Source organism: Xenopus laevis, chromosome 5S, assembly GCF_017654675.1.
Source record: "Xenopus laevis strain J_2021 chromosome 5S, Xenopus_laevis_v10.1, whole genome shotgun sequence".
NCBI lineage: Eukaryota > Metazoa > Chordata > Amphibia > Anura > Pipidae > Xenopus > Xenopus laevis.
Genome location: NC_054380.1, coordinates 25,989,333 through 26,017,041, shown reverse-complemented (window position 1 = coordinate 26,017,041; position 27,709 = coordinate 25,989,333). Strand labels below are relative to the sequence as shown.

The following is a 27,709-nucleotide window of genomic DNA, read 5'->3' as shown; positions in this document are numbered from 1 at the left end:
TTAATGATTTCCTTTTAATGTGTAAATACAAAACAGTAGCTTGTACTTGATCCCAACTAAGATATAATTAATCCTTATTGGAAGCAAAACCAGCCTATTGGGTTTATTTAATGTTTACATGATTTTCTAGTAGACTTAAGGTATGAAGATCCAAATTATGGAAAGATCCATTATCCGGAAAACCCCAGGTCCCGAGCATTCTGGATAACAGGTCCAATACGTGTATAAAGAATGGCCCCGGAATGGAGCAATGGTTCCTTGGGAATTAGTTGGGAATCTCCCCGGATAAGGCAGTAGCACCTGTTCTACACAATTTTACTTTGAATCATCATTTTGTGGGGGAAATTTGCAGATCTGCTTGGCCGCCCAGGGCTCAGGGACTGATTAAGAAAAACAAAGACCTCCCACCGCATTCCAGAAGCATTTGTATGTGGTTTTGGGAGATAAGAAAGGAAACAGACCCTACGTGAGACCTCTCTCCTGCTCACCCTGACAATTGCTCCCGGGGAACATTTTGAAAAGGACAAAAAAAAAAGCCCCAAAAAATAATAATTTGCTTCAAGGCGACCAGAAGAACTTCATCCATAAGGAACTGCTGCAGATTTTCTACTGACAGGTACTGAGATTCTCCCGTGATTCCATGTTATGGGATATGTAGTGTATGTTGGGCTGGACACTTTTCATGGAATGTTGGTACTTGCTTTGCAAAGCAGCACTTTTAGATTGTAAGCTCTGTGTAGCTTCTGTATTGGGCAATAATTGTAGAAAAACAGCAGCCATCTATTGTATAGTGCATAAGTTGGCACTTTATAAATACAGGGATGGGATCCATTATCCGGAAATCCGTTATCCAGAAAGCTCAGAATTACGGAAAGTCTGTCTCCCATAGACTCCATTATAATGAAATAATCCAAATGTTTAAAAAACGATTTCCGATTTCTGTGTGATAATAAAACAGTAGCTTGTACTTGATCCCAACTAAGATATGATAATTAATCCTTATTGGAGGCAAAACCAGCCTATTGGGTTTATTTAATGTTTACATGATTTTCTAGTAGACTTAAGGTATGAAGATCCAAATTACAGAAACATCCATTATCCAGAAAACCCCAGGTCCCAAGCATTCTGGATAACAGGTCCCATACCTGTATCCATTAATAATAATAATAATGATAATAATAAAAATAATGGTAATAATAGTAGCACAGACTTTCCAAGCACTATTGAGGTGATGCTGCATATATTTCCTATTTGAAGCCAATCAGAATAATGTGAGGGGTGAGTGGGACATAAGGAGCAATTAGACGCATGAGTGGGCCAATTAGACGCATGGTGCAGTTATTGCAGTGAGTTGGGAAGCGCATTACACACATTACAGACACATCTTTGAGATCTGCAGGGAAATCCATTTAGCAGTGTTTGTGTTATGCTTTGTGCAGGACCCACATTTGCCCAAATTACCTCTATTTACTAGTTTAATAAATAAGTGGCAGTTTAATCCCAGAGTAAAACATTTAGCTGCTTTACAATAGGCCCCTCTAAAGCATATACCACAGTTCTATCTGCAACACTTAGGTGGTTATTTACTAAACTCCGAATGCAAAAATCACGGAAAATTTTAGATTTTTTTAAATAACATCTGACTTTTAAAAAATCATGAATTTTTCGGAATTTATTAAACCCCCGAGGATGGAAAAGTCAGAATCTGAAAATCCAGCATCTCAGACCTGTCGAGGTTGCTTATACAGTAAGTCAATGGGAGAAGTCCCAATGATTTTTTGATATGCGCTGGGTTTTTGGCAATACCCCGAAGTTTTCAGAGCAGAATTCTGAGTTTTTGGGTGAAAAATCCAAAAAAAACTTGAAAATCGGATGAAAAATCTGAAGAAAACGTGAAAATATGATTTTTCATGAATTTTTTCCCGCAAACAAAATTTATATATTAATTAAGTGTATTAATAAATAACCCATGCGGATTTGGTCAGAGTTTTTTTCCAAAAATATTGAGATAAATTCGGACTTTGATAAATAACCACCTTAGTAATATAAGGTTCATTATTATGTACCAACAGGGGAACATCTAGAGGGGCCACATCTTTGCAACAGCCCCCCCTCCCTCATGCCAAAACCCAGTGGGGACACCCCTGCTGTCATAGTCACTATGCCATTACTACCTGCAATATTTCTGTTCTTATTATTATTATTAATTAATTAATTTATTTATTTATTACTTGCCAACTGAGAAATGTCTAGAACTAAATGTACTGCTATTACTAGAAATAAATACTACTAATACATTCTTTTATTCCATTTGTGTAATTCTTATTATTATGAGTTTTTGAATAGTACCATAATAAGTTAGGTTGAAAAGAGACACACGTCCATCAAGTTCAATCTTTTAAGTCTATATAAAACCTGCCTAACTGCTAGTTGATCCAGAGGAAGGCAAAACCCCCCATCTGAAGCCTCTCCAATTTGCCTCAGAGGGGGAAACATTCCTTCCAGACTCCAAAATGGCAATGGGACCAGTCCCTGGATCAACTTGTACTATGAGCTATCTCCCATAACCCTGTATTCCCTCACTTGCTAAACACCATCCAACCCCTTCTTAAAGCTATCTAATGTATCAGCCTGTACCACTGATTCAGGGAGAGAATTCCACATCTTCACAGCTCTCACTGTAACAAACCTCATCCGAATAGTTTTTTTGGGGGGTAACCCATCAATGGTTCTTCCATTGCCCTCTTATTACTTTACTTAGGGATCTTCATTCTATAACAGACCCCCTCCCCATTCTAATAAGATTTGATGACTATAGGGGTCCTCAACTCAAGTCATACCTGACAGCTGCGCATTTTATGGTGCACATGGGGGGTGGGGGTGACTAATCAAATTGGAGACATGAGAGCAAAATGCCTGAACTACTGACATGAGAATGTTACTAAGTATTTTGTGTACCTGTAATACCATTATCATCATCATCATAATTTGTTGATATAGTTCCAGCAAGTTATGCAGAGCTTTACATTCATTTCTAACAGGGGTTACAGAATAACAATGGGAGGGCCCACATAATGTAATATAATGTATGTGTAATATAATACACAAAAGCCATGAATATCTTGTAAATTATATCCTTATAAACGGTGAGTTCTGATGTCATCAGTTATAAACGGTGAGTTCTGATGTCATTTCTGTCACATGACTCACTGAAATTTGTGTATTATAATAAATAAAGTACCCCCAGTTGTAAAATATGAGGATATTAGAAGTCACCTCGGAGTTCCATGACCTGTATAAAAACACTCGGCCTTCGGCCTCGTGTTTTTATATGGTCATGAAACTCCTCAGTAACTTATAATATCCTTATATTTTACAAGAGGGGGTACTTTATTCACTATATAATGTATGTGCAATATAACGACCTGGATATTTCATTTATTTTTTCATGATTTTATATAAATGTACTACACATATGTACAAACTATTCCCTGGCGCCCGAGTCTGGAATCACCAGCAAATGTTCATAGAAACTGATCCTTTCATTCACCATGGCAGCATCAGATTGAGCAGAATTGATACATGGACAATGTCAGAACTTACCATTCTAAACTGCAGAAATTCCAGTTTTGCAGACTTTTTGTATCCTTGATGTCTGATATTCCAGGGAATTTGTAGGCTACAACTTCTGTAGCTCTATCTAGAGTTGCGATGACTTTGAAGGACATTTAACTCTGACCTTATTGTCAAGCTTTTTACAAGGGCTCAGTTGGGTTAAGCAGGCGCATTATCAGTCATGGGGTCCTACACTACTAATTTAGCAGGGCTAGACACCCCAGTTATTAGACCATTATTCACCATGACCTCCTGAGAGTGTGATCTAACACCCAAGAGAATAGGGCCTCAATAGAACAAAAATGCCCTTTGCATGGAAGGCCAAGGCTCTGTTACTTCAAAATCCCTCCAATGATCCAACCAAACCCACACAGAGCAAAGCATAATTAAATTAGTCCTTGCTTCAATTGGTTTGTGGTTTGAAAGCCAAGCTGATGACCAATGTTACTGAGTTGGGTAAAGCTCTACTGGGGTGCTCTGCTTTCAGACACGGGGGCACTGATAGAAGCACTTGATGGGGCTGGTTTGCCATTATGAGAATTCAGATGGTAAGCTCATGGGCTACAGGCCCTACTGTGCTTTATATTGCTGTTGATGACTGGGGCATATCCCCGAGACATTCTTTTTTGGCCTTGAAGAATCTAAAAGTGTTGTTTATGTTTAGCATAGCAAACTCAACATTGTCTGTTCTATTAACACATTTTGTTCTCCTCACTTATTTTAACAATGATGTTAACTAAATATTCCATGGACCTGTGACAATATGGTGCCCTACCTCTCCTAAATCAGGTATCCCGTGGAATCACATGTTTATCTGCATTATCATGTTAATGTTTGCTCTGTGTCCTCATTCACTTGTTTCTTCTTTTTATATTTTTCTGTCTTACGAAATGAATTGTTTGTCTTTTTCGTTGTTCTTTTCTAGACAAATAAACAGACAACAGCATGTTGATTGGTGCACAGGACTCAGGGTTTCTGTTGCTGCTGCTGACATGCCTGAAACAAGTCCAAGTGATGGCGCAACAATCTGTCGTACCAGAGACCAAAGGGACAACTCTGTTCCATGTGACAACTCAGAACGTCCCCGTATACGGTACAGAGGAACCCTGTAAGGGGTGGTTCCATGGCAGAAACATCACTTTAAGCAGCAGAAGTCTTGATGTGTTCCCACCATGCCTGCCTAGCGACATAGAAGCTTTGGACTTGAGTAATAACAGCCTGGTGACAATCACTCAGCCCCATCTATTGAAGCTTTCTCAGCTGCAGAGGCTGGATCTGAAGCACAACCAAATCCAGGACTTTTATTGTGGGAGTGATGTGCTGGAAAACCTGCAATATCTGGACCTCAGCAATAATAATGTATCTGACGTCCCACGGTGCAGCAAAGTGCAGAACCTCACGTGGTTGTCCCTGGCAAGAAACCCAATTTTCAGAATCCAAAATTTAGCCTTTAATGGGTTTCCTAATTTGGTGTTTCTTAACTTATCTTACACAAGGCTTGGGAAGATCTCCCCTGGAGGCTTCAGTAACATCTTTCCTCTGAAAGAGCTACGGCCATCAAATATATCATCTATTGAGATACTTGATCTTAGCGGTACTTATCTTAGTGAGGGTAAGTTGGTTACAATGGGTTTATAAATGCAGAAATGATGTATGGGTGTTTATTAAAGGGGATGGGCCTTCAACTTCAAATGTGACAGTATATTTAGAGTGTAGACAATGATAATCATTTGCTCTTCAATTATTTGTGATTTTTGTATTATTTGTAGCACTAGGAAGTGGATGGGTTGGAAGCTGCCACAAGCCAACATATTACTGGCCCAGCCTCCCATCATAGTGTAATCCTGTAGAGACCCCAGACATAGTCTTGCAGAGTTGAGAGGAGTGAGCAGTCATTGCAGGAACAATTCCCCAGGTTTTCTCACAGGTTTTATTGGGCCTTAAAAGTGAATACATCCAAATAAAATTTTGTGATTAAATCATAATACATGATGTTTATATTTTAGTTCCCTCCTATTGGAGCTTTGGCTTCTCCTACCTGAAGGAACTTTATCTTCAGAATATGATGAACATAAAAACTCTGGAAATGGAGCTCGTTCTAATGTTTCCAAGGCTCAAGCTTCTAAGCTGTGCAGGTTCCAGCGCTCTCGCATCAGTCAGTCGTTCTTTGTTTGAAGCTGGATCTCATCTGACGCATGTCGATTTTGAGAAGTATGAATACCCTGGTTCCGTACCCCCATTTGAGATATTGTCTTAATAATCCAGTACAAATATTACACTTTATATATCTGCCTGCTAAAATAAATGCTTAGTGTGTAGTAGTTGACACAAGGAACTATATGTAGTTGCAATTTTCTTGCAGATAGAATTATTGTCAGTGTAGTGATAATCAACTTGGTAGTGTGACTTGCAACACTGAGAACAATGAAACCCAGTTCTGGTGGCAAACTAGTTGCAGTGAAAGAAGCCTGAAATGTAGTGAACAGTTCAGAGAAAGAACCAGGAGCAATATAGTAATAGATTTGCTATTGTACCATGGCCTCTTCTTCTGTTATGTGATTTTTAGCCTCATTTTAAAAAATAACTGCCTTGAGGGGGTGGATGATAGATAGACATATAGATGGAAAGATTATTGATTGATAGATATAGATAGATGACAAATATATAGATTGATGGATAAATATAGATAGATATACAGTAAGACAAATAGAGTATTGGTTGATATAGATAGAGAGATGATAATAGATAGATAGAGATTATTGATGGATTGATAGATGACATCAAAACCAAAAAATCGTGGTAAACAACTGGACACCAGTAGTGATAGGAGACCATTGATTCACCACAAAGCAAGCCAGTTCAGGAAGTGATAACACTAGAAAAGTAACAACATATAAACTAAAACGTAACTTTTACTGTCTTTCACTGTAAAAAACACGCTCTCTGAAGTACACACCCACTAGCCAACCAATCCGTCGGCAGTGCTGGACAATGTCCCTAAAATTGACACACAGTTAAAAATATATTAAGCGCCAGGTGGATCGGTGGGGTCTCTAAGAGACATCACTGGTTGTTTTAAGAAAATTGCCCCTGACGAAGCCGAGTACATCGGTGAAACGCGTAGGGCGGGCATAGGTGGACGGTGGAGTGCTTAGCTCCCACGCAGTCCCGAAGTAGATAGGCAGGTTTGGCACGGGGGAGTCTGCTTGGAAGGGAGGGAGCAGTCGGTTGTGGTCTCCCTGTATTTGGGAGGGTTAAAAAAGAATTTTCTTAAAAAAAACAGTGAAAAACAGAGACCCCACCGATCCACCTTGCGCTTAATATATTTTTAACTGTGTGTCAATTTTAGGGACATTGTCCAGCACTGCCGACGGATTGGTTGGCTAGTGGGTGTGTACTTCAGAGAGCGTGTTTTTAAAAGTGAAAGACAGTAAAAGTTACGTTTTAGTTTATATGTTGTTACTTTTCTAGTGTTATCACTTCCTGAACTGGCTCGCTTTGTGGTGAATCAATGGTCACCTATCACTACTGGTGTCCAGTTGTTTACCACGATTTTTTGGTTTTGAATTCACAGTTGTGTTACAAGCTTGCAGTGTAGTGGAACACATGTATTGAATTAAGCTCAACTATTCCTCTTTATTGATAGATGACAACTAGATATATAGATTGATGGACAGATATAGCTAGATATACAGCATGACAAATAGTTAGATTATCGATCTATTGATTGATTGATATAGATTAATAGATAGATGATACAGAGACAGATAGAGATTATTGATTGATGACAGATAGATAGCTAGATTGAGATTATTGATTGATTGATGATAAAAAGATAGATTGATGATAGAGATGATACAGAGATAATAGATCATTTATTGATTGATAGAGAGAGATGACAGACAGATCAAGAGATAGATAGATGATAGATAGAGAGATATATAGATAATAAAAAGATAGATCATAGATAGATAGATAGATAGAATATATAAATATAGTAAAAGGGGGATCAGCACTCACTGTAGTGAGACAATAGATAGACAGATCAGTTGCTGATTAATAGATAGAGATACAGAAGATAGAGAGATGATAGATAGATAGACAGACTGATTGACAGATGATAGATAGATAGACAGACTGATTGACAGATAGATAGATCACTAGAACGGTTGTTAAGACCATCAAACCATAAGTAAAAATGAAGCATTGGGGCACTTATTAAACTGGTTGTGAATCACAAAGATGGCCAATCATTTGCATGTTCCAGTACAAGTCTCCTTGTTTTCTATATTTACAGCTGCAACCTGACTGCCCTGCCCCAGTGGATCACCGGTTCTGCTCATTTGAACCTGGTCCTTCTTGGAAATCCTTTGGCCTGCGACTGTGATATTGCCTGGATTGTTTCTGAGCAGATAAATGTAACAGTAATCAGGTAATAAAATGCTGCTTATCATACAAAAACATAGGAACAAAGAACCTGGGAGAAAGTTGTCCTATTCAGTAACTCAGAGCAATAAATGTGCAGTTACATTTTGTTGATGTAGGACAGAATCATGACCCATGAGTGCAATGGGTTATTTTGCATATGTCACTACATAGTCACCCCTATAATGTCTCGTTAATGGGTTTTACTGAGCGTTGGACTGGGCCCCAGCCCAGACATACTCCACACAGCCAGGATAAGGCAGGGGGATAGCAGAGAATGTGTGGCTGGGGAGGGAGGTCCTTGGGGGGGTCATAATGTGGAAGTCCAGGAACCCCCAGTTTGAGGCTGGCTTTAATCATTGATTGAATACATGAACCACCAATTTAGGAAAGAACACAAGTGGCTCTCAACCTCTATCTAACCCCAATCTTGGCCTATGAAGCAGAAAAGCTGAACTGTTAAGTGGTACAACACATGGACAGACAGTCTTTCCACATGTCCATGCTGACCAGTAGTAATGTGTGGGTTGACCCACCAGTTGGGCGGGTTTGGGTTGAAATTTGAGCAACCAGCTCAAATCGGATTAGGGTTGGGTGCGGGTCAGACTGGGGAAGTACATCCTCCACTGCTCCCAAAGATTCCTTGTCTTTGAACCAGAGGTGGGCACAGAAATAGAAATGTAGCGGGTTCTATATTGGCAACATTTTGTGGGTTAGGGTTAGGCATGGGTTTAGGTTTTATAGGTTAGGGGAGAGTTAAGTTTAATGACAAGGTGCCTTTTTGACGTTTTGGTAGATATGAAAGGATTGGCAGACGGTTTGGATTGGTTTGTGGCAGAAGTAACAAATAAATGCGGAATTCTACAAATCAATGTGACCAACTATATTGTTCTTCTCTATTTCATGCTATCAGTGGTTATTAGGCTGGTTATTAGGCTTAATATGCCAATATTACATTTTCTGTCCATTTAAATATTTCATTGCCGTGGGCAGAACTGTCCAACTAGAGGCCCAAGAGCCCTTCAGGCTGCTACCATTGCTTTGCTGTCCAGGAACTAAAGAGGTAGAGTTTATTTAGAAATATATTAATGATCACATTTTACCAAAGACCATTTATTAATTAATAACTGTCTGAATGTATGGTTTAAAATAAACGCTTCGGAACGATTAACTAAATACCCATCACCAATTATGCCGCTATATAATAATGAAGAATTCAAACCAGGAACATTTGATAAAGGGTTTATTAAAGCATTTAATATAGATCAGCCACAATTAAAACATTTCTTAATGTCTAAGCTAGGACAAGCACCAGAGGCTGAAATTTCTATAGAGAATTGGTCAACTAGAGATACATGGGGGTAAATTCACTAAACGAGGAAGCGCCTAACGCTAGTGTGAATGCGCCAGCGTAGTGCATTTTCGTTAATTCGCCGATTCACTAACGGACGCTGGCGTAAATTCGCTAGTGTTACTTCGCACCCTTACGCCTGGCGAATTTGCGCAACAGACGTAACTACGCAAATTCACTGATGCGTGAATTATTTTGAACGCTACCTTTTACACCAGACTTCCTTCGCCACCTCAGACCAGGCGAAGTGCAATAGAGTAGATAGGGATTGCTTCAAAAAAAGTTACATTTTTTATGGGTGATAGGCTGAAAAAGATCGAAAAATTTTTTGGGGCTACCCTCCTTCCCCCCTACATTTCCTAACTCATAGCACCTTAACTATACAGTGGGCACATGTGTAGGGCAAAATAAAAATTTTATTTGCTGTTTTGAAGATTTCCCAGGCTTGTGTAGTGATGCTACATATACCTCCATTGTAACTTCAATTTGGCGCCGTATGGTAAATTAACCATTGCTAGTGTAACTTCGCTTGGCGAATTAACGCTAGCGCAACTTCGCAACCTTACGCTTCGGATTTAAGTGAATTTGCATAGCGCTGGCGAAAATACGCCTGGCGAAGTGCGGCGAAGCGGACACTGGTGCAACAACGAATCTTAGTGAATGTCCCACATGGAGAGATCAGCAAATACAACATTTTCTGTCAAAACTTAAGCTTAGGGTACTATGTACAATAGAAGGCAATTTTAGAAATTCTCTTTCTCGAATATATAAAAAAAATATATTAATGAGAAGAAAAGGTAGAATTTATTGAGGGGAGACAAAATATTAGGCACCCCCCCCAGTTATTATAATTTCTTACTTCTCTTGGATCACCACTTCACCACCATCTTCTTCTTAGTCTTCTTCCAAGATCCTCAGTCTGGGTTTGCATGTGTGGTAGAGCAAAAAGCTGAACTGATGTACAACCAACCCAGATCTGCACCCAGATCCACAGGCTTATTCCTGCCGCGACCTCCCTTTTTTGCGCGGTTGTGGCAAAAACATAGTTCTCGCAGGGCAGCAGGGGGGAGTGGAGGGGGCCCTGGGACAGTAGCCCTGGTGGGCCAGTCCAACCCTGGCCACAGTCGAGATCAGGTGGTAGAAGATGGCGATGTAGTGCCACTGCAGTAGTACCCAGGCAGGTGCACTTTCAGCTAACATAAGCAACAGTCCCAGGTCTCAGGTAAGTGATTGGAATCACTGGGGGAGGGGGGGGCTAATCTTTGCACCCCCATGTAATGTTATTTTGCTCCAAAAAAAGGCAATACTGAATTTTTCCAAATTGGATTTTCTGGAAAAATTATTTAAATGAAAATACATGAGGATCTCTTGACGCCACTCAGAGGCTGGTTTTAAATGCTATAAGGATTTTGTATTTTGGTATGATGAGAGGAAAAAATTTTTTGCAAATTATATTTTTCTATTGCCCCGTACCTCCTTTTTCCTTCTTTTGATTTTTTGGTAATTAGTGTTTAGAGATGGGAGAACCATTCCTTAAATGGGGAGGGAGAATCACCACTGGCATCAATTGCTTTTATTATTTTTAGAAATTTAAAAAAAGTTGGCAGCTAAAACTTGACGAGCTTGACGGAAGGTCACATTTTTAAAAATTGATTGACAATTTTCATTGTGATTGAGTTCTCTCTTTGGAATTAACACAAATAACTCAATCATGATCACCATCAAATTCAAAACTCAAATACAATTAAAACCGCCCCCCCCCCCCGAGTAGAGTTGTATTCATGAAAGAGTTCGGTTGAATAAAAATCTGGTCATATCCAGTGAAATGAAAGATAAAAGTGCCAAGGAAGGAAAGCAGTGACTCGTCTGTACAGATTACATCCTAGGGATTATATAAAAATCAATACTTTCCAAAAGGCCGGGCAGAAGAACCCCGTTTGTCAGGCCTATTTAAAGCATAAAGAATATTTTATTGAAGAATAACCAGTTGGAGGACTATAGGTAGCCATACCTCTGGGCCATTGTCTATATTTGGTTATTGATCAGACAGAGGATAACGATTTGCCTTCTCTTTTCTTTAGAGCCAATGAAACGTTGTGTAGGCAGGAGGATGGACTTGAGATCTCACTTGCACAGCTGCATGACGGGTGCCAAATCAACAAAACTGCCAGCAATAACACAATAGCAAATAGTCTGATTGGTTCAGTCCTCTTCACTTCTACAGAGAAGACTCGTGAAACAACAACAGTTGCTATAGACAGTACAACCGTCACACAAAAAGTGGAAAAGAACACAGACATTATCACCGTTTTCAAGCAAACACCGTCAGTCTCTGACTCATTTAATGGGCAGCCTCCAAGTTCTACCACTCAGGCTACTACTTTACTTTTGGGACGTATAACTGCACCCACAAAGAGCTTTGGGGAATCAGAAACTGCTACACTATTTCCAGGCACCTCAAGATTCATCCTTCCTACAAGTACAAAAAAAAGCCCTGTTGGTCAGAAAACCCATCCAACCACAAGTGTTAGTACAAAACCCATTATTTCTGTCCCCTTAGAACTACCAGAAATACAAATAACTGATTATTATGAGGACGACACACCACAAACAACAACAGTGAAGAGCCCAAGTGGACCCTGTGATTATAACCCCTGCAGACACCTTCAAAAAGAGTGTTATGAACTTCAGCGCATGACGCCGTGTTCCTGCCCTGGTTTATCTGGGGACAATGTTCTTCCGTTTCCTCCAAGGATTCAGGAGGCATCTGAGATAACAGACACATCGGCCCAGATCCACTGGTGTGCCCCCAATTCTGAAGTAAGAAAGTACCAGCTTATTTACCATCCCGAGGGGGACAAGAATCAGACTGTTGTGGACAACATCTACATCACATCAAGGAAATACACAATTTATAATCTTGCACCTGATACAACGTACCACATTTGTGCAGTGAGCTTCAACAGAGCAGGATCAAGCCAACCACTCAATGACGGCCCCTCAAGATCCCCCTGCACCGAATTTAGAACCAAACCAAGTTATGTTGGAATATTGGCTGCTTTATGCACAGTGGCTGGAGTATCGATAGTTGGAATAATTGTATTATCTGTCTGCCTGTATAAGGTCTGCAGAAAAAAACTGGTTAATCAATATGATACACGTCTTGTCTCCTACAAGAACCCGGCATTTGAATACCATTTAAATATCCCATCGTACAATTAACACTTACCTTGATCTTATCAGTACCAAAAATGTTACTATCCGATCCTGGAATGAGAATAATGTTGCTAATGGATATAGAGAAAAAATACCAGTTTTGTGGATGTGGACGCCCCTATCTATTTATTGGAATTGTCCATTCATTCTGCAGCCACTTCTGCCACCACATCATACAACTACTATTCTGTGTTTCCTACTTTGTTGCAACAGTTCCGCAAAGGACTTTTTTTGTTTGTGCACAGTAATGTCCCCATGAACTAAGCCAGATCAGTAGAGATTGGGATTGTTGAGATGTGAAGGGAAACATGTCTGTTCTACGCAGAGCCCTAACCTCAACCCAACTAAACATCCCTAAGCAGTGACATAACTAACAGATCCTTACGGTCTTCCAAAATTTTTTGCACATAATTGTAACCAATGAGATTTTGGCTGCAGGATGGGGCCTGTAAATTGTGCAGGGGAGACTGGGCCCCCAAAGTTACGCCACTAATCTCTGAGCTGAATTGGAAACACCAGTTAGAAGTAGGGATGCACCCAATCCAGGATTTGGTTTGGGATTAGGCCTTTATCGGCAGGATTTGGCCAAATCCTAGCGCCTGGCTGAACCGAATTCAGATTCTGGAAATAAAGTGACTATTTGTCACACAAACAGGGAAATTTTTTATTTATTTATTTTCTTGCCCTAAGCTTCATATGCAAATAATTTGGATCGGTATTTGGCCAAATCCTTCATGAAAGATTTAGGATTCAGCCAAATCCCAAAAGAGTGGGTTCAGTCCAAACCTAATAAGAACGGTCCTGGCTCCCCATAATCAACTCTGTTCCATCATCAAGTGGAAAGCCTCCCAGAAGGTCTGTTTCAGCCAATTGCATTACTTAATTTTTATTACTATGTGTTGTTATGCGAGGGGCAAGTTGGCCTTATACAATTTAATACTGGAGTGTGTTGGAAAGAAATTTTACTTGGCCTTTACTGTGGCCACACCAGTCTTTGGATGACCAACTATAAGGCAATCGCAGATGGGGCTGCTTCTGAATGTAACTGCTTGTATAAAGTATAAGCCATGTTTATGTAGAGGAGACCACCAATAACTAATACTAAGAAAATGAAAAGACTCTATTCTGTGGACCCTCCAATTTGCACCAAGTCATTGTTATAAAGAAAGCCTGAAAAGAATGCGAGCGTAAGTGGATAAGTGATGTTGAATTCTACAGAATCACAATACTGGAGAACTAGTTAAAGGTGGCCATACATGGAGAGATCCGCTCGTTTGCCCACCTTGAGGTGGGCAATATCGGGCTGATCCGATCGTGGGCCCTAGGGCCCAACGATCGGATCCTAACGATGCCTAACGGGCGGTCGGATCGAGGGACCGCATCAACGAACAGATGCAGCCGCGATCCGATGGGATTTTTAGTCCCTTCCAATCCTGATTTGGCCAACTTTTGGCCAGATCTCGATCTGGGAAGCCCGTACACGGGCCAATAAACTGCCGACTCGGTCTGTTGGCAGCTTTTATCGTCCCTTGTATGGCCACCTTAAATTTGGGTTCAGTTGGGTTTTTACCTGAAGGAGAATGGATGGTATCGCTGTCCATTCTATATTATTTCAGAAATGTTATCAATGGAGTTAGTCCCTTCCCCCTTATGGGACAACAATGGGGTCCATGTGCTCATCTCTGTATGGTGTCGCTTCTTTGAGGTCAGAAGTCTTTATTTCTGGTCACTTTTTCTCTCTGTAGTCTAGTTGTCTGAGGAGTCAGTGACCCAGGCAACCAAGAGAAGGTTACTGAAAGCATTTGCTTCACAGTTATTTTACATTTCTAATCTTTCTTCTCACATCTTCCCAATTTGATCTTCCACTCTGTTTTCCAAACTGCTGTATGGTTGCTATTGTAATTAATCCCTAGAAACCAGATTGCCACTGCAAGCCTGAGAGCTGCAGAACAAAGATCTCAAACACCCCCCCTCAAAAAAAAAAAGATTCTTTGCACATTGTCTCAGAATACTGTGGTCTACATCATACTAAAAGTTCATTCTAAGGGGAACAATACCATTTAAATAAGGCCCACTATTGGAGAGTATATCAGACACGGGGGCAATGGTCATCTTTGAGCTAAAAAAAAAAAGAATCTGTAATGGTAATGGCTAATAACCAATATCATTGGACTTTTGTAACAGACCCTGTAGATCACCAATATAAAAAATATAAATATAATGATCCTGTGTGTTTGCTTTTGGTCTCTGCTCCGGTCATTCAATCAAATCTGATGGTTTATGCCTTTATGGGCAACTCTAGAAACAGATTGACAAGGGATTATATAATCTTGTCCTATTTCAGCCGTTGTGATTTTGTTCTTCTGCCAGAATTAGATACTGTACGATGTCTCTTTAAACTGGACTCATTGAGTAAATGATTGTACAAATTGTTCAACAATATTTGTCTTCTCGAAACAATTCCCTAGAATTCAAATGGAGACATGTGAAATGCTCCCTTTCTTGAGGAAACGAAGGTCAATTTCTTTTGTGTGTTTTTGGTGTCTATGTCCGTCACACTTTATTTCAATGACTCAATGACTCCCAAAGTGTTGGGGAAAAATAAAATATTAATTCCATACGTGCCGAGTTTCCTTGCCAATTTGATGGATGTTTATCAGCTCAAGGCTCCTTCTGTACAGCAGCCAATAAACAATATGGCAGGTAGACCAATAGAAATACACATTCAGTCTCAGTACAGATGTTTCTCAGTGAGTGCAGTGGGTCTGGGTCCCTGGGAGACAGAACAGAACTCACCTAAAGGGCCAGATACACAAGAACCATCTTCTCTTGGAACCAGCAAAGAAGGAAAGTGCGGGAGAAGAGTCCAAGGAAAAGAGATGACGTGGAAGAGCCCACCAGGATTTAATCTGCTATGCTGATGGGTCAGTGGGACCGGGATTGAGTGGGTGAGTGGGACACTTACAAAGTGCTGGAGGCATTGGTTCACCAGTGCAGAAAATGGAATTTTGTTTTTAGTTTTGAATTTATGAAAGGGGTCTTGTCTCCTAACTGTGCTGGCATAGATACAGGGCGTAAATACATGTGATAAATACAGGGCACAGATACAGGGCGTAGGTATATGGAGTAGATACAGGGCATAGGAATATGGAGTAGATACAAAGCACAGATACGGGGGGGGGCAGTAGATGTGATCTATTTGGATTTTGCCAAAGCGTTTGATACTGTGCCCCACAAACGACTGCTTTCTAAACTAAGGTCTGTTGGGCTTAATGAAGTAGCTTGCACATGGATAGGAAACTGGCTACAGGATCGGGTACAGAGGGTGGTTGTTAATGGGACATTCTCTACTTGGAGTAAGGTTCTTAGTGGGGTCCCTCAGGGCTCGTTATTGGGTCAACTTTTATTTAACTTGTTCATTAATGGCTTAGGGGAGGGTATTGTAAGCAATGTATCAGTGTTTCCGATGACACAAAACTATCCAGCCCAATTAATTCCATCCAGGATGTGGCATCCTTGCAACATGATCTTGACAAACTGGCAATCTGGGCAGCTAAGTGGCAAATGAGATTCAATGTTGATAAATGTAAAGTCATGTACCTGGGATGTAAAAATATCCACCTATACCCTTAATGGGACTACACTAGGCAAATCCATAATGGAGATGGAGCTTGGAGTCCTTGTAGATGATAAACTCGGTTGTAACAAGCAATGCCAGTCAGCAGCATCAAGGGCAAATAAGGTCTTGAGCTGTATTAAAAGGGGCATAGAGTCACAGGAGGAGGGGGTCATTCTTCCACTGTATAGAGCACTTGTAAGGCCCCATCTGGAATATGCCGTACAGTTTCAGTCTCCATCACTCAAACAGGACATTATTGTATTAGAGAGGGTACAGAGAAGGCAACTAAGCTGGTAAAATATATGGAAAATCTTAGCTATGAGGAAAGACTGGCCAAATTGGGGATGTTCACACTGGAGAAGAGGCGCTTAAGGGGTGATATGATAACTATGTATAAATATATAAGGGGATCATATAATAATCTCTCTAATGCTTTATTTACCAGTAGGTCTTTCCAGCTGACACAAGGTCACCCATTCCGATTAGAAGAAAAGAGGTTCCGCTTAAATATTCGGAAGAGGTTTGTTACAGCGAGAGCTGTGAAGATGTGGAATTCTCTCCCTGAATCAGTGGTACAGGCTGATACATTAGATAGCTTTAAGAAGGGGTTGGATGGTGTTTAGCAAGTGAGGGAATACCGGGTTATGGAAGATAGCTCATAGTTCAAGTTGACCAGGTACTGGTCCGATTGCCATTTTGGAGTCAGGGAGGAATTAGAGGCAAATTGGAGAGGCTTCAGCTGGGTTTTTTGCCTTCCTCTGGATCAACTGGCAGTTAGGCAGATTAAAAATAAATAAATTTAAAAAAAAGTTGAACTTGATGGACGTGTGTCTTTTTTCAACCTTACTTACTATGTTACTAAATACATGGGATAAATACAGGGCATGTCTCTGTACATTGTTTCTGTGGTTGTCAGTCTTTTTAAAGGAAAACTATACCCCCCCAAACAATGTAGGTATCTATAAAAAGATATTGCATAAAACAGCTCATATATAAAATCCTGCTTCATGTAAATAAACCATTTTCATAATATACTTTTCTAGTAGTATGTGCCATTGGGTAATCATAAATAGAAAATTGCCATTTTAAAAAATAAGGGCCGCCCCCTGGGATCGTAGGATTCACTGTACTCACAAACATACCAACAAACCATACATGTTAGGTCACATGAGCCAATTAACAGACAGTGTTGTGTCTTTTGCTTCCCCACTTCTTCCTGTTACAGTTAGAGTATTTCTGGTCAGGTGATCTCTGAGACAGGGCAAGAGATGTAAAAGGGCAATATTTACTTAAATATATATTCCAGTTTGGTAAGATTCAATATGCCACTTAATATGATATGAACTATCTGTTGCTTAAGTGTTCATTTTGGGGGTATAGTTTTCCTTTAAGCCCCTCTTGCAGGTCCAATCTGTATTAAGGGCCCCCCATTAGCCCATAACAAAGTTACAGGGGTAGGAAACCAATGATAGATCAGTCTTAGTTGCAGGAATATGAGGAAGGCAGATAGGTTTCCACTCCACATGTCACCCTAACTGAGCTTCAGGCTGAGCCCCACCGGCTCCCAGTGGGGACAGACCTACATTCTGGGAACAGTAGGATTAGTGAAAATCATATCAAACTTACTGAGATGTTTCCTTTCCTGTGCTGTAGCATGGCCCCAGGCTTCCATTGGTGACCACTGCCATGCGAAGGAACTGGATTATTAGACATAGGAATTTGTCCCCGCAATGAAACCAATGATCTTCAACTGCCCAAACCCGTCATATGCACTTGGATCTACAGCCCACAATCCACCTTGGCTTTATGTCCTGGGAGGGGCCCTGGCATTGACTTTGCGATTGTACTAGAGACCTTGCATGGACCCTATTGGACCACCCTGAGGCACAACCAGGTGTCAGCTTGGAGGCACCTTCTTCAGCAACCAGTTTCCAGCACCCGCCTCTGACAACTGACATTACATATTACATTGCTTCTACGTTCCATCTCTGTGTCTTGGTTTGTGCTCGGAAACTTTAAAACACTTAACTCATACACACATTGTACCATTTCTCCCCTCCTGTATGAAACGCAAAGCACTCAGAAACCTAGGGCTCATGCACAAATACAAAACTTTATATATTTACAGCAAATTCTAGCCAGGATTCCATAGCAGAGGTATGGGATTCGTTATACAGAAAGCTCAGAATTACGGTCAGTCTCCCGTAGACTCCATTTCAATCAAATAATCCAAATGTTTAAAATTGATTTCCTTTTTCTGTGTAATAATAAAACAGTAGCTTGTACTTGATCCCAACTAAGATATAATTAATTCTTATTGCCAAACAATCCTACTGGGTGTCAATAATGTTTACATTAATTTTAAGCAGATTGATTCAAAATATGGAAAAATCTCATCCACGAAAACCCCAGGTGCCGAACATACTGGATAACAATTTATAAAGATTTAATAGCAGGCACTTCAATTTGCAGATGATTTAGAAATACAAACAGACACACAATAGAACACTCTGAGTTATGGCACATTGAGTTGTTTTGAGAGTTTATATTCCCTATAAAACATTAGTTTGAAAACAATAAATGCTAAACAAAAAAAAAAACAAAAATGCAGAAGCCGAGTGTAAAGAAATTGTGTAAGAATTATTACAGTTCATGAAGACTGAGAAAATGAAGACAATGGTTTCATCTGACACAGAAGTCAGAGAAATCTGAAGATAACGGTTTTTCCATAGCCAACCAGCTCCCAGACGCCCCTACAAAATCTGCCTTTATTCAGCATGACATAGAAATGACATCATAGCATCTTGTTATGTCATAAAACGGACCAATTTGAGAGACATATCGTGGGGAGCAGGAGCTGGTACAGCAGCAACTTTATGCCTGAAGCAAATGATAATGACGTTACTCTATGAAATAGCAGCAAGTACTGGAGAGGTGATTTACAGTGTCAATGTGCAACACCTGCAGTCACTTTATACAAAAATCTCTCACATCCAAAGGGTTAAGATGGCTACTATGGGGGGGGGGGGGGAAGTATTTTAATAAATAATCCAGCAGGGGGCTTCTAATTAAATGTTCATCTTAAAATTCACCTTTAGTAAGAGAGAGAGACAGAGCTGTTGTAGGCAGGCCCGGACTGGCAATCTGTGGGTTCTGGCAAATGCCAGAGGGGCTGCTATACGGTGCCATAGAAAGTCAGTATTTAGTGGGCTGGTGGGGGCTGTTTGGGCCTCTGCGTGGGCTGAGTGGGCCTCTGTGTACCTGAAATTCCAGGGCCTATTTTAATTCTCAGTCCAGGCCTGGTTGTAGGCAACGTTTTACAGCATTGCACCCACGCTCTGGCCTATTCTGCCTCTGTCCAGCCTGCCAATGAAAAGGTTAAACAGTTGTTGGGGGTCACTGACCCCAGTGAACATCTATCAAAATTCCCCGGCCTGCCCGATCAATGAGCCAACCAACATCCAAGTCTTCTGCTGATATCCATTGGCTCATCTCCCACTATACACACACACCGAAAATTGTAGAATATTCTTTTTTTGTACAATATATTATTGGTGCGTCTATGGCCACCTCTATTGTCTTCACTCTCTACCATACGAGAAGTTCATTTTAAGGCTGAGCTATTCCTTCAGGGAAATATTAAAAAAAATTCACCACATTCATTTTACTAATATTCAAATATTGAATAATAAGTGCATAAATACTGTAATCAAACGTTGATCTGGGTTATTCTGGCTCAGAAGACTTAACATTTCAGTCAATCACAGACTTTTTTTTTTTCTTTTTTAAGCCCCCTGATTTCATGGATGCTCCGTAGAAATGACGTCCCTTATTTTGTCTATTTATCATCACGCAAAACCTTCACCGTTTCTTGTCCATAATGGTAATAGCTGTAAGCGGAGGCTGCAGTTGTAAAAGCCGTGATAAACCTGCAGAAGAATAGGGAAAAAATACTCAGACCATTACAGAAAAAATAAAAAAAACCTTGAATATACACGTTTGTATTCCCTCCTATTCATATTCCAGTATTCAAATAAATGCATTGTTGCTAGGGTAATTTGGGCCCTAGTTACCAAATTGCTTAAAATGCAAATTGAAGAGCTACTGAATAAAAAGCTAAATAACTCAATAAAAAAAACAAATTGCAAATTATCTCATAATATCACTCTGTACATCATACTAAAAGTTATCTCACCTTTAAAGGGGTTGTTCACCTTTGAGTTAACTGTTAGTATGATGTAGAGAGAGATATTCTGAGACAATTTCCACTTGGTATCCATTTTTGTGGTTTTTGAGTTAATTTTAAAATCTGACATGGGGCTAGACATATTGTCAGTTTCCCAGGTGCCCCTAGATGTGACTTGTGCTTTGAAACTTCAGTCACTCTTTACTGCAAGTTGGAGTGATATCACCCTCCCCCTAGCAGCCCATCAGCAGAACAATGGGAAGGTAACCAGATAACAGATCCCTGGTAGATATAAGAACAGCATATAGTAAAAATCCAGGTCCCATTGTGACTTCAGTTACATTGAGTAGGAGAAACAATAGCCTGCCAGAAAGCAGTTCCATAGTGCAGCACTGGCTTTTTCTGAAAGCACATGACCAGGCAAAATGACCTGAGATGCACCTACACACCAATATTACAACTAAAAAAATACACTTGCTGGTTCAGGAATGAAATTTTACATGGGAGAGTGAATTATTTGCAGTGTAAGTGTCATTTAGAAATAAAAACAACACCATCAAAATGATGACAGAATCCCTTAAAGTGTCACTTGTTTTCCAGTGGAGGAAAACGGAGGCACTTACCAAAGTGTTTGGAGATAGATGCTATCCACATAATTAAAGACGGGAGCTGCTAACGAGGCTGCGACTAGAATTAACTGTACAGCGGTGTTCATCTACAGGAAACAAACACACTGGTTATTACAAATTACAGGCTGATCTTAAAGGACCAGTAACATCAATTTAAAAAGGCGCTCCTCTTCAGAAAAGGCAATCCATCGTGCGGTGCTCGATTTCTCCTCCCTGCTTTTCCTTATAGGAGATAGATAGGGAGGAGAAATCGAGTGCCGCATGATGGATCATCGCCTTTTCTGAAGAGGAGTTTCGGTAAGTAATAAAATATTTAAAAGTTTAGTATGTCTTTGTGGTTTTTTTTTTTCGTTCTATACCAACACATTTTTTTATGTTCCTTTAAAGGCAGACAATGGATTTTAAACCATCAACATCTATGAGCACAAATAAGAACAGTCCAAAATATATTATGATAAAACTTGAGAGGTGTCGGGGGAGGATTCCTGCATCAGTAACACAAGTTGTGTTTGTGGAGCACAAGGGCCTCGCACGTTACACATTCAAACAGGAGTGTCATTAACTTCTAATATCAGGAAAATGAAAGATAAAACATCATTGTGAGAGTTTTGATATTAATTTGAGTTGAAGGACATCACCTGTCACTAGATGACACTTAGGAAATCACCCATTCAGAGGGTGTAATGTTTTATCCCATGCTCATAAGAATACGTGAAAAGAAATATAAAATGATAAGAGTGCAGGTTATGGGGCATAATAAGCAACACGGATCCTTATACACAGGGTTACACTGTATTGTGCTGCTGTTTAGGACTGGAGCAAGTACTTACCTTACTGATAAACGTTGGCTCCAACTGAGCGGTTGCGTAGCAAGGGTTAAAGTATCTACTAAGAGTTTTCTGCAAAAAGACAGAGTTAAATATTATTGAGAGTACGAGAAGTGTTTTGCTGTTCACAACTTGTTGCATTTGCAGTCGGACACTTACAGGGGGCGGGAGAGTTTTGTATCGCACGTAGAAAACAGAGGCAATGAGTGCGACGTCCCTCAATATGATCATGATGGTGAGGGGAACTGAAAGGCAAAGAGAAAAGGGGTTATTGGTCATTTAACCCCACCCCTAGACTTGGTGTAACCCACTGAAGTCATTGGGTCAGGTAGAGATGGGTTTGTGACATGAGAGTGGATGTAGATACAGACCTGGTATGAGATGTGCGTAGGTCAGGCACACATACAATACGCTGATCAGTATTTTGTCAGCCAGAGGATCCAGAGCACTTCCCAGCGCAGACTTCTGATTGGCCCAGTTCCGGGCAATGTAACCATCCAGCTTAAAGATGCAAAAGGAAAGAAAAAAAACGTTATTATAGGCTCCATAAAGAAATATAAAGAGGGAGTACCAAACTTGCTGACTAGGAACAATTGGGGGCAATAAAAGTCTTGACTTGAAGGACCCCCCATATACTAAGCTTGTGCCAGGACGTTGTGTCTATAGCAGGGCAGGTTTATACCACTTTTATGTCAATGTATAAAAGTATTGTACTGCTACAGTGGGACCATGGGGGCAGGATAAGGAAGGCTGAGCTCTAAAAAGACAGAGAACAATGGAATCTTGTGCAAGGATGAAACAGCAAATAGAGGAAACATTCTGGTAGACGAATAGGAAAACAAAGCAGGAGAAATATAATTATACATTCACATGAACTTATTTCAATTAGATGTAACCAACACAGTGGCCCTTTATTTGCCCTCTGTGTAAACTGCACTGCCAAAAAAACAGCTTAGTAGCTGCCCCCCCCCCTTAGAGGCACATCCACACAAAGTATCAATTCTTATACTAACAGGACATGATTTGCATTATTCCTGACCCCCCTGTCCACAATGCATCTGTCCCTGGTGGATGTGCCCCTAAGCAGCAAGTCCTGGAATTCTACAGAGAGCTGTTCACCTGTAAAAAACTGCCAATATCTCAGAAACTACTGAAAATACAAAGTGAATGGAAATCTTGGCCTTGGAGAAGAATCTTGGCCTTACAAAATCATCAAATAGTGAAATGAAAAACTGATCCAAAACTCACCAAATCGGTCATTCCAGCAAAAGCGAAGAGACCAAGCGCAAGGTTAAAGTCTTCCCCTACAACAAGGTAACCCAGCACGGGCGACAAGCCAATCCGTGTCATGGAGAGCATATTTGGGATTGTCCATGGGTTTTCATACTGAAACACAAAATTCCGTTCAATATTTTGTTTGGGTTAGCCCAAGACATGGGTAACAGGTTCTGAAGAGAGCGGAGCGCTCATGGGTGTCCATAAATGGGCACATACACCCTCCTCCCATGTAACAGTGTTGAATCAAAGAGAGTGATGAGATGATTTCACTGAAGCATCTTAAAGGGGAAGGAAACCTCGTCGGCGCTAACCCCCCTCCCCCCCTCCCGTGTATTGCCCCCCCTCCCTCCTCCCCCCTGGCCTACCCCTCCCGCTGGGCAAATGCCCCTAACTTGTTACTTACCCTTCTGCGCAGGTCCAGTCCAGGGAGTTCACAGGCGACATCTTCTTCCACGCGATCTTCTTCCTCCTTTGACCGGCGCATGCGCAGTAGGATCGTTTCGCCCGGTACGATCTACTGTGCATGCGCGTGACTTTTGGCGCATGCGCAGTAGATCCGTACCGGCGAAACGATCCTACTGCGCATGCGCCAAAACGCCGGTCAAAGGAGGAAGAAGATCGCGTGGAAGAAGATGTCGCCTGTGAACTCCCTGGACCGGACCTGCGCAGAAGGGTAAGTAACAAGTTAGGGGCATTTGCCCAGCGTGAGGGGTAGGCCAGGGGGGAGGAGGGAGGGGGGTTAACGCCGACGAGGTTTCCTTCCCCTTTAACTGTTCCCTGCTCACTCTCATTGCTCTATATCAGGGATCCCCAACCCTTTGAACCCGTGAGCAACATTCAGAAGTTGGGGAGCAACACTAGTATGAAAAATGTTCTTGGGGTGCCAAATAAGTGCTGTGATTGGCCATTTGGTAGACCCTAGGAGGACTGTCAACCTACTTAAAGCTCTGTTTAGCAGAATATGTGGTTTTTAATGCAACAAAAACTTGCCTCCAAGTCAGTAATTCACAAATAAGTGCTTGATTTGAGGCCACTGGAAGCAACATCCAAGTTACTCATGAGCTACTGTGGGGGATAACTGGTCTATATGATGGGAGCTTTAGGACTGAGCAGGAGCAGTTAGGAGAAGCTTCCTGATTAAAAGGGTTGTTCAACTTCAAGTTATTTTCAGTATGACACTGAGAGGGATATTCTGAGACAATTTACAATTGGTTTTAATTTTTTATTATTTGTGTTATTTACTTTTTATTCAGCAGCTCTCCAGTTTGCAATATTGGCTAATTTGGTTGCTAGGGTTCAAATTACTTAGCAACCATGCATTGGTTTGAATAAGAGACTGCAATATTAACAGGAGAGGCCTGAATAGAAATATGAGGAATAAAAAGTAGCAATAACAATATATTTGTAGCCTTACAGAGCATTTGTTTTTTCTGATGGGGTCAGTGACCCTCATCTAAAAGCTGGCAAGAGTCAGAAGAAGGCATATAATTCAAAAACTATAATAAATAAATAAAATCGATTTAAACGTTGCTAAGAATTGGCCATTCAATAACATACTAAAAGTTAACTTAAAAGTGAACCACTCCATTAAGTAAAGGAATGCTGCTCTCTGACCAGTAGGGGGGCTAAGGTTATAGGAAGATATCGGCAGTGTGTAAATCATGGAAGGAGCGCTCTGGGCAATGTATCAAACCCAACAGAAAAGAAGTTCTTAGTGACACCTGGGGGGGGGGGGGAGAACCAATTGCAATGAGGCAGACGGCAGTCCCACAACCCCTCTCAGCTCATCGGCACTGGTCACCCATGTTATAAAACAACCCCAGGGGCCAGGTCAGGACTGAGAATTAAAATAGGCCCTGGCATTTCAGGTACAGAGGCCCAATCAACCCACTAAATAGTGACTTTCAATGGCACCTTATAGCAGCCCCTCTGACATTTGCCAGAACACACAGATTGCCAGTTCGGGCCTGCCAGGGGCAGGGTGTCAGTAGTTGCAGCAAAATCCAAATTGTTGGTCACACTGAGCCAAATCAGCAGCTGCTCCTCCCCCTGCCCATATGATCCGTAGGGGGGGGGTTGGAAGAGCCCATTAGTCAAAGAACGGGGGTGCAGCCTGGAGGCCAAGGGTCAGTCATTGCACTGGCACACACACACACACACCTGCTAAACTGGGTGTAACTGGGACCCACCCACAGCTGGGACTTTAACACATCCCTTCCTAATGATCAGTTCCCACTGAAAGGGAGATGTCATTGGCTTAAACCCAAATGCTTGCACTCTATTCGGACACTGGCACCTCCCACCTGTGTCTCAGTTCCCTTCTGAATAAATGGTTAATGTTCCCCTTTAAACAGCACTTAGTGTAAAGATCAGCTTTTCAATTGGTCTTCATGATTGACTTTGGCCAGCTCCTGAATGATTGACCTCCCTTCTCTGCCAGCAACTGACACACGAGCTCCAGTTATCAAGTGGTCACTGACCAACAACCAAAATAGACACATCTATGTGTGAGTTGACTGTGGATAGTGACGAGTGCCTTGTTGCTGGGCTAATGACACCATAGCAACCAGGAAGCCACTGAAAGCTCCGGGAGACATAAAGGCTTCTCAGAAGCTGCTGTTGCCCTTGGAGGCGCCGGACTACAAATCCCGTGATGCATTGCACGTACCAGATGTGTCAGGCTGCTCTGGGCACTGTCCCCCTCGTGTCCTTTCGGCTTGGGCCTGTGCGCGTGTCCGTCCCGGGAGCTGCTGGCAGCGAGGCGGATGCGGGTGAAAGTGCGGGGCAGCGGCGGGGGGCCAGTGAGGAGCGTGCGGCGAGTCCACAGACATTGCCGTTCCGGGGCGCGAGTCTCCAGCTGACAACTGAGGACACTGAGTGGAGGGAACACATGGCGGCGGCGGCTCCAAGTCTTCGTTACACCGAGTCTGGCTCTCAGCGCGCCCAGCGGGGACCTACTCAGGAACAGCGCCAGCACCGACATGTCTCCCGCCCCGGGGCCTCAGTGTTCCGCCCGCAGCAGCCGCCCCTCACCTTCCAGTGGGGCTTCAGTCCCCATACACATCCTCACCTTACGGCACGGAGCTGCCGCCTACTGGCAACACACAGGAAACGCGAGTGGGAGAGGCGTACGGTGCCCGCTGTAGGACAAACCTTTACTCCCCCGACCAGGGACTGGTTTTGAGAAGGCGGAGAATAATAAGAAGTGGGCGGTGACGATATTCCGCACATGGCGATGCTGTGAGAGAGGGAGGGATGTGTCTGCTGAGTGCTGATGAGAGAGACTGGCGGGTAATGGCGCCCACACAGTAACCCTCCCCAACCGACTAGTTCCTATCCCTGGAAAGGACCGCCCCTAGTGGATCGGAAATAGATGATTCACATGGCAGTGAGCTCGTTTCTATCCTCAGAAAGGACCTAATGCCTCTAGTGGTGAGGTACCAGGAAAGTATAGGAATTAGTCCAGTCTATAATGAGCTAAATGCCATCCAGTACAAGGAACTTCAAAGTAAGGTCCCAAATAAGGATAGACTCTAGTCTGTTCTAATAGGGCTGGTTATTTCTCATCCTTATAAAGGCCCTCACAATATATTAACCTTATGGTGTGTTAAATAGATAGAAAACTATTTGCAGCTCATTGAAGGATATATTTCTGCCATTTTTAGAGATAGTACTTAGTTATTCATATATAAGATGTGTGAAATCCATCATCCTGTGTTAAGGTGGCCATAGACTCCAATATCCGCTCGTTTGGCGACATCGCCAAACGAGCGGATCTTTCCCCGATATGCCACTAAACTGCGTGGCTATATCGGGGGTTAATTCGAACGATCGAATTACGATGCGCCAAGCGGCTCCGACGGGTCGGTCGGGTAAAAATCCAACCTTCCCGATCGATATCGTGGCCAGATATCGATCGGGAAGACCTGTCGGAAGCCCCCATACACGGGCAGATAAGCTGTCAAATCGGTCCAAACGAGCGATATCGGCAGCTTTATCTGCCCGTGTATGGCCACCTTTAGACTGTTTTACTTCTATTTCATATGAGATCCAGTAAAGGGATAGAAACTAGTCAGTTCATATAAGAACAAGCTAATTCCCATCCTATCCAAGGACCTTCTCTAACAGAACAGGATCCATCTGTAATGGGAAATTACCTGACAGGTCCAGTAAAGGGATAGAAACTAGTCAGTTCATATAAGAACAAGTTAATTCCTATCCTGTCTAAACTGGCCATACACAGAGAGATCCGCTCGTTTGGCGATGTCGCTAGCTGCCAACCTTGAAAACATAAATCATTAGTTTAATTAGGCTTCTGCTGCAGTAATGTCATGTTTATGTTTAGTATACATAATACAGCATTTTTTAGCATTATTCTATGTTAGACTTTAGTTCCCCTTTAATGCACCTAGCTGTACAGGTGGATCCCAGATTAATGAAAAGGCATCAGGAGAAGATTTCACAGCCTGGTTATGTTCCTAGCAGCTCTCTGAATCTTTAACTCTTCAATCCCCTGAGGATCCCATACAGTTTGGGACCGCTGAGCTGTCACTTGCCTAACGA

General features: G+C 41.7%; 2 protein-coding genes across 2 annotated transcripts; one reads left to right on the top strand and one right to left on the bottom strand.

Annotated features, from left to right (window-relative positions):
* Positions 1-226: 226 nt before the first annotated feature.
* On the top strand, positions 227-12,643 carry LOC108717757 (leucine-rich repeat neuronal protein 4). The gene is made up of 5 exons (XM_018265078.2): positions 227-616; positions 4,541-5,227; positions 5,622-5,826; positions 7,913-8,047; positions 11,473-12,643. The coding sequence occupies exons 2-5, from the start codon at positions 4,561-4,563 to the stop codon at positions 12,611-12,613; spliced, it is 2,148 nt and encodes a 715-aa protein (XP_018120567.1). The 5' UTR covers positions 227-616; positions 4,541-4,560; the 3' UTR covers positions 12,614-12,643.
* Positions 12,644-18,655: 6,012 nt separating this feature from the next.
* Positions 18,656-26,194, bottom strand: crls1.S (cardiolipin synthase 1 S homeolog). Its single transcript, NM_001096993.1, is given in 7 exon segments — positions 18,656-20,155; positions 21,036-21,127; positions 21,872-21,940; positions 22,028-22,113; positions 22,240-22,369; positions 23,117-23,254; positions 25,815-26,194. Coding segments are annotated over 7 exon segments (921 nt in total). The 5' UTR covers positions 26,130-26,194; the 3' UTR covers positions 18,656-20,064.
* Between the last annotated feature and the right edge of the window lie 1,515 nt (positions 26,195-27,709).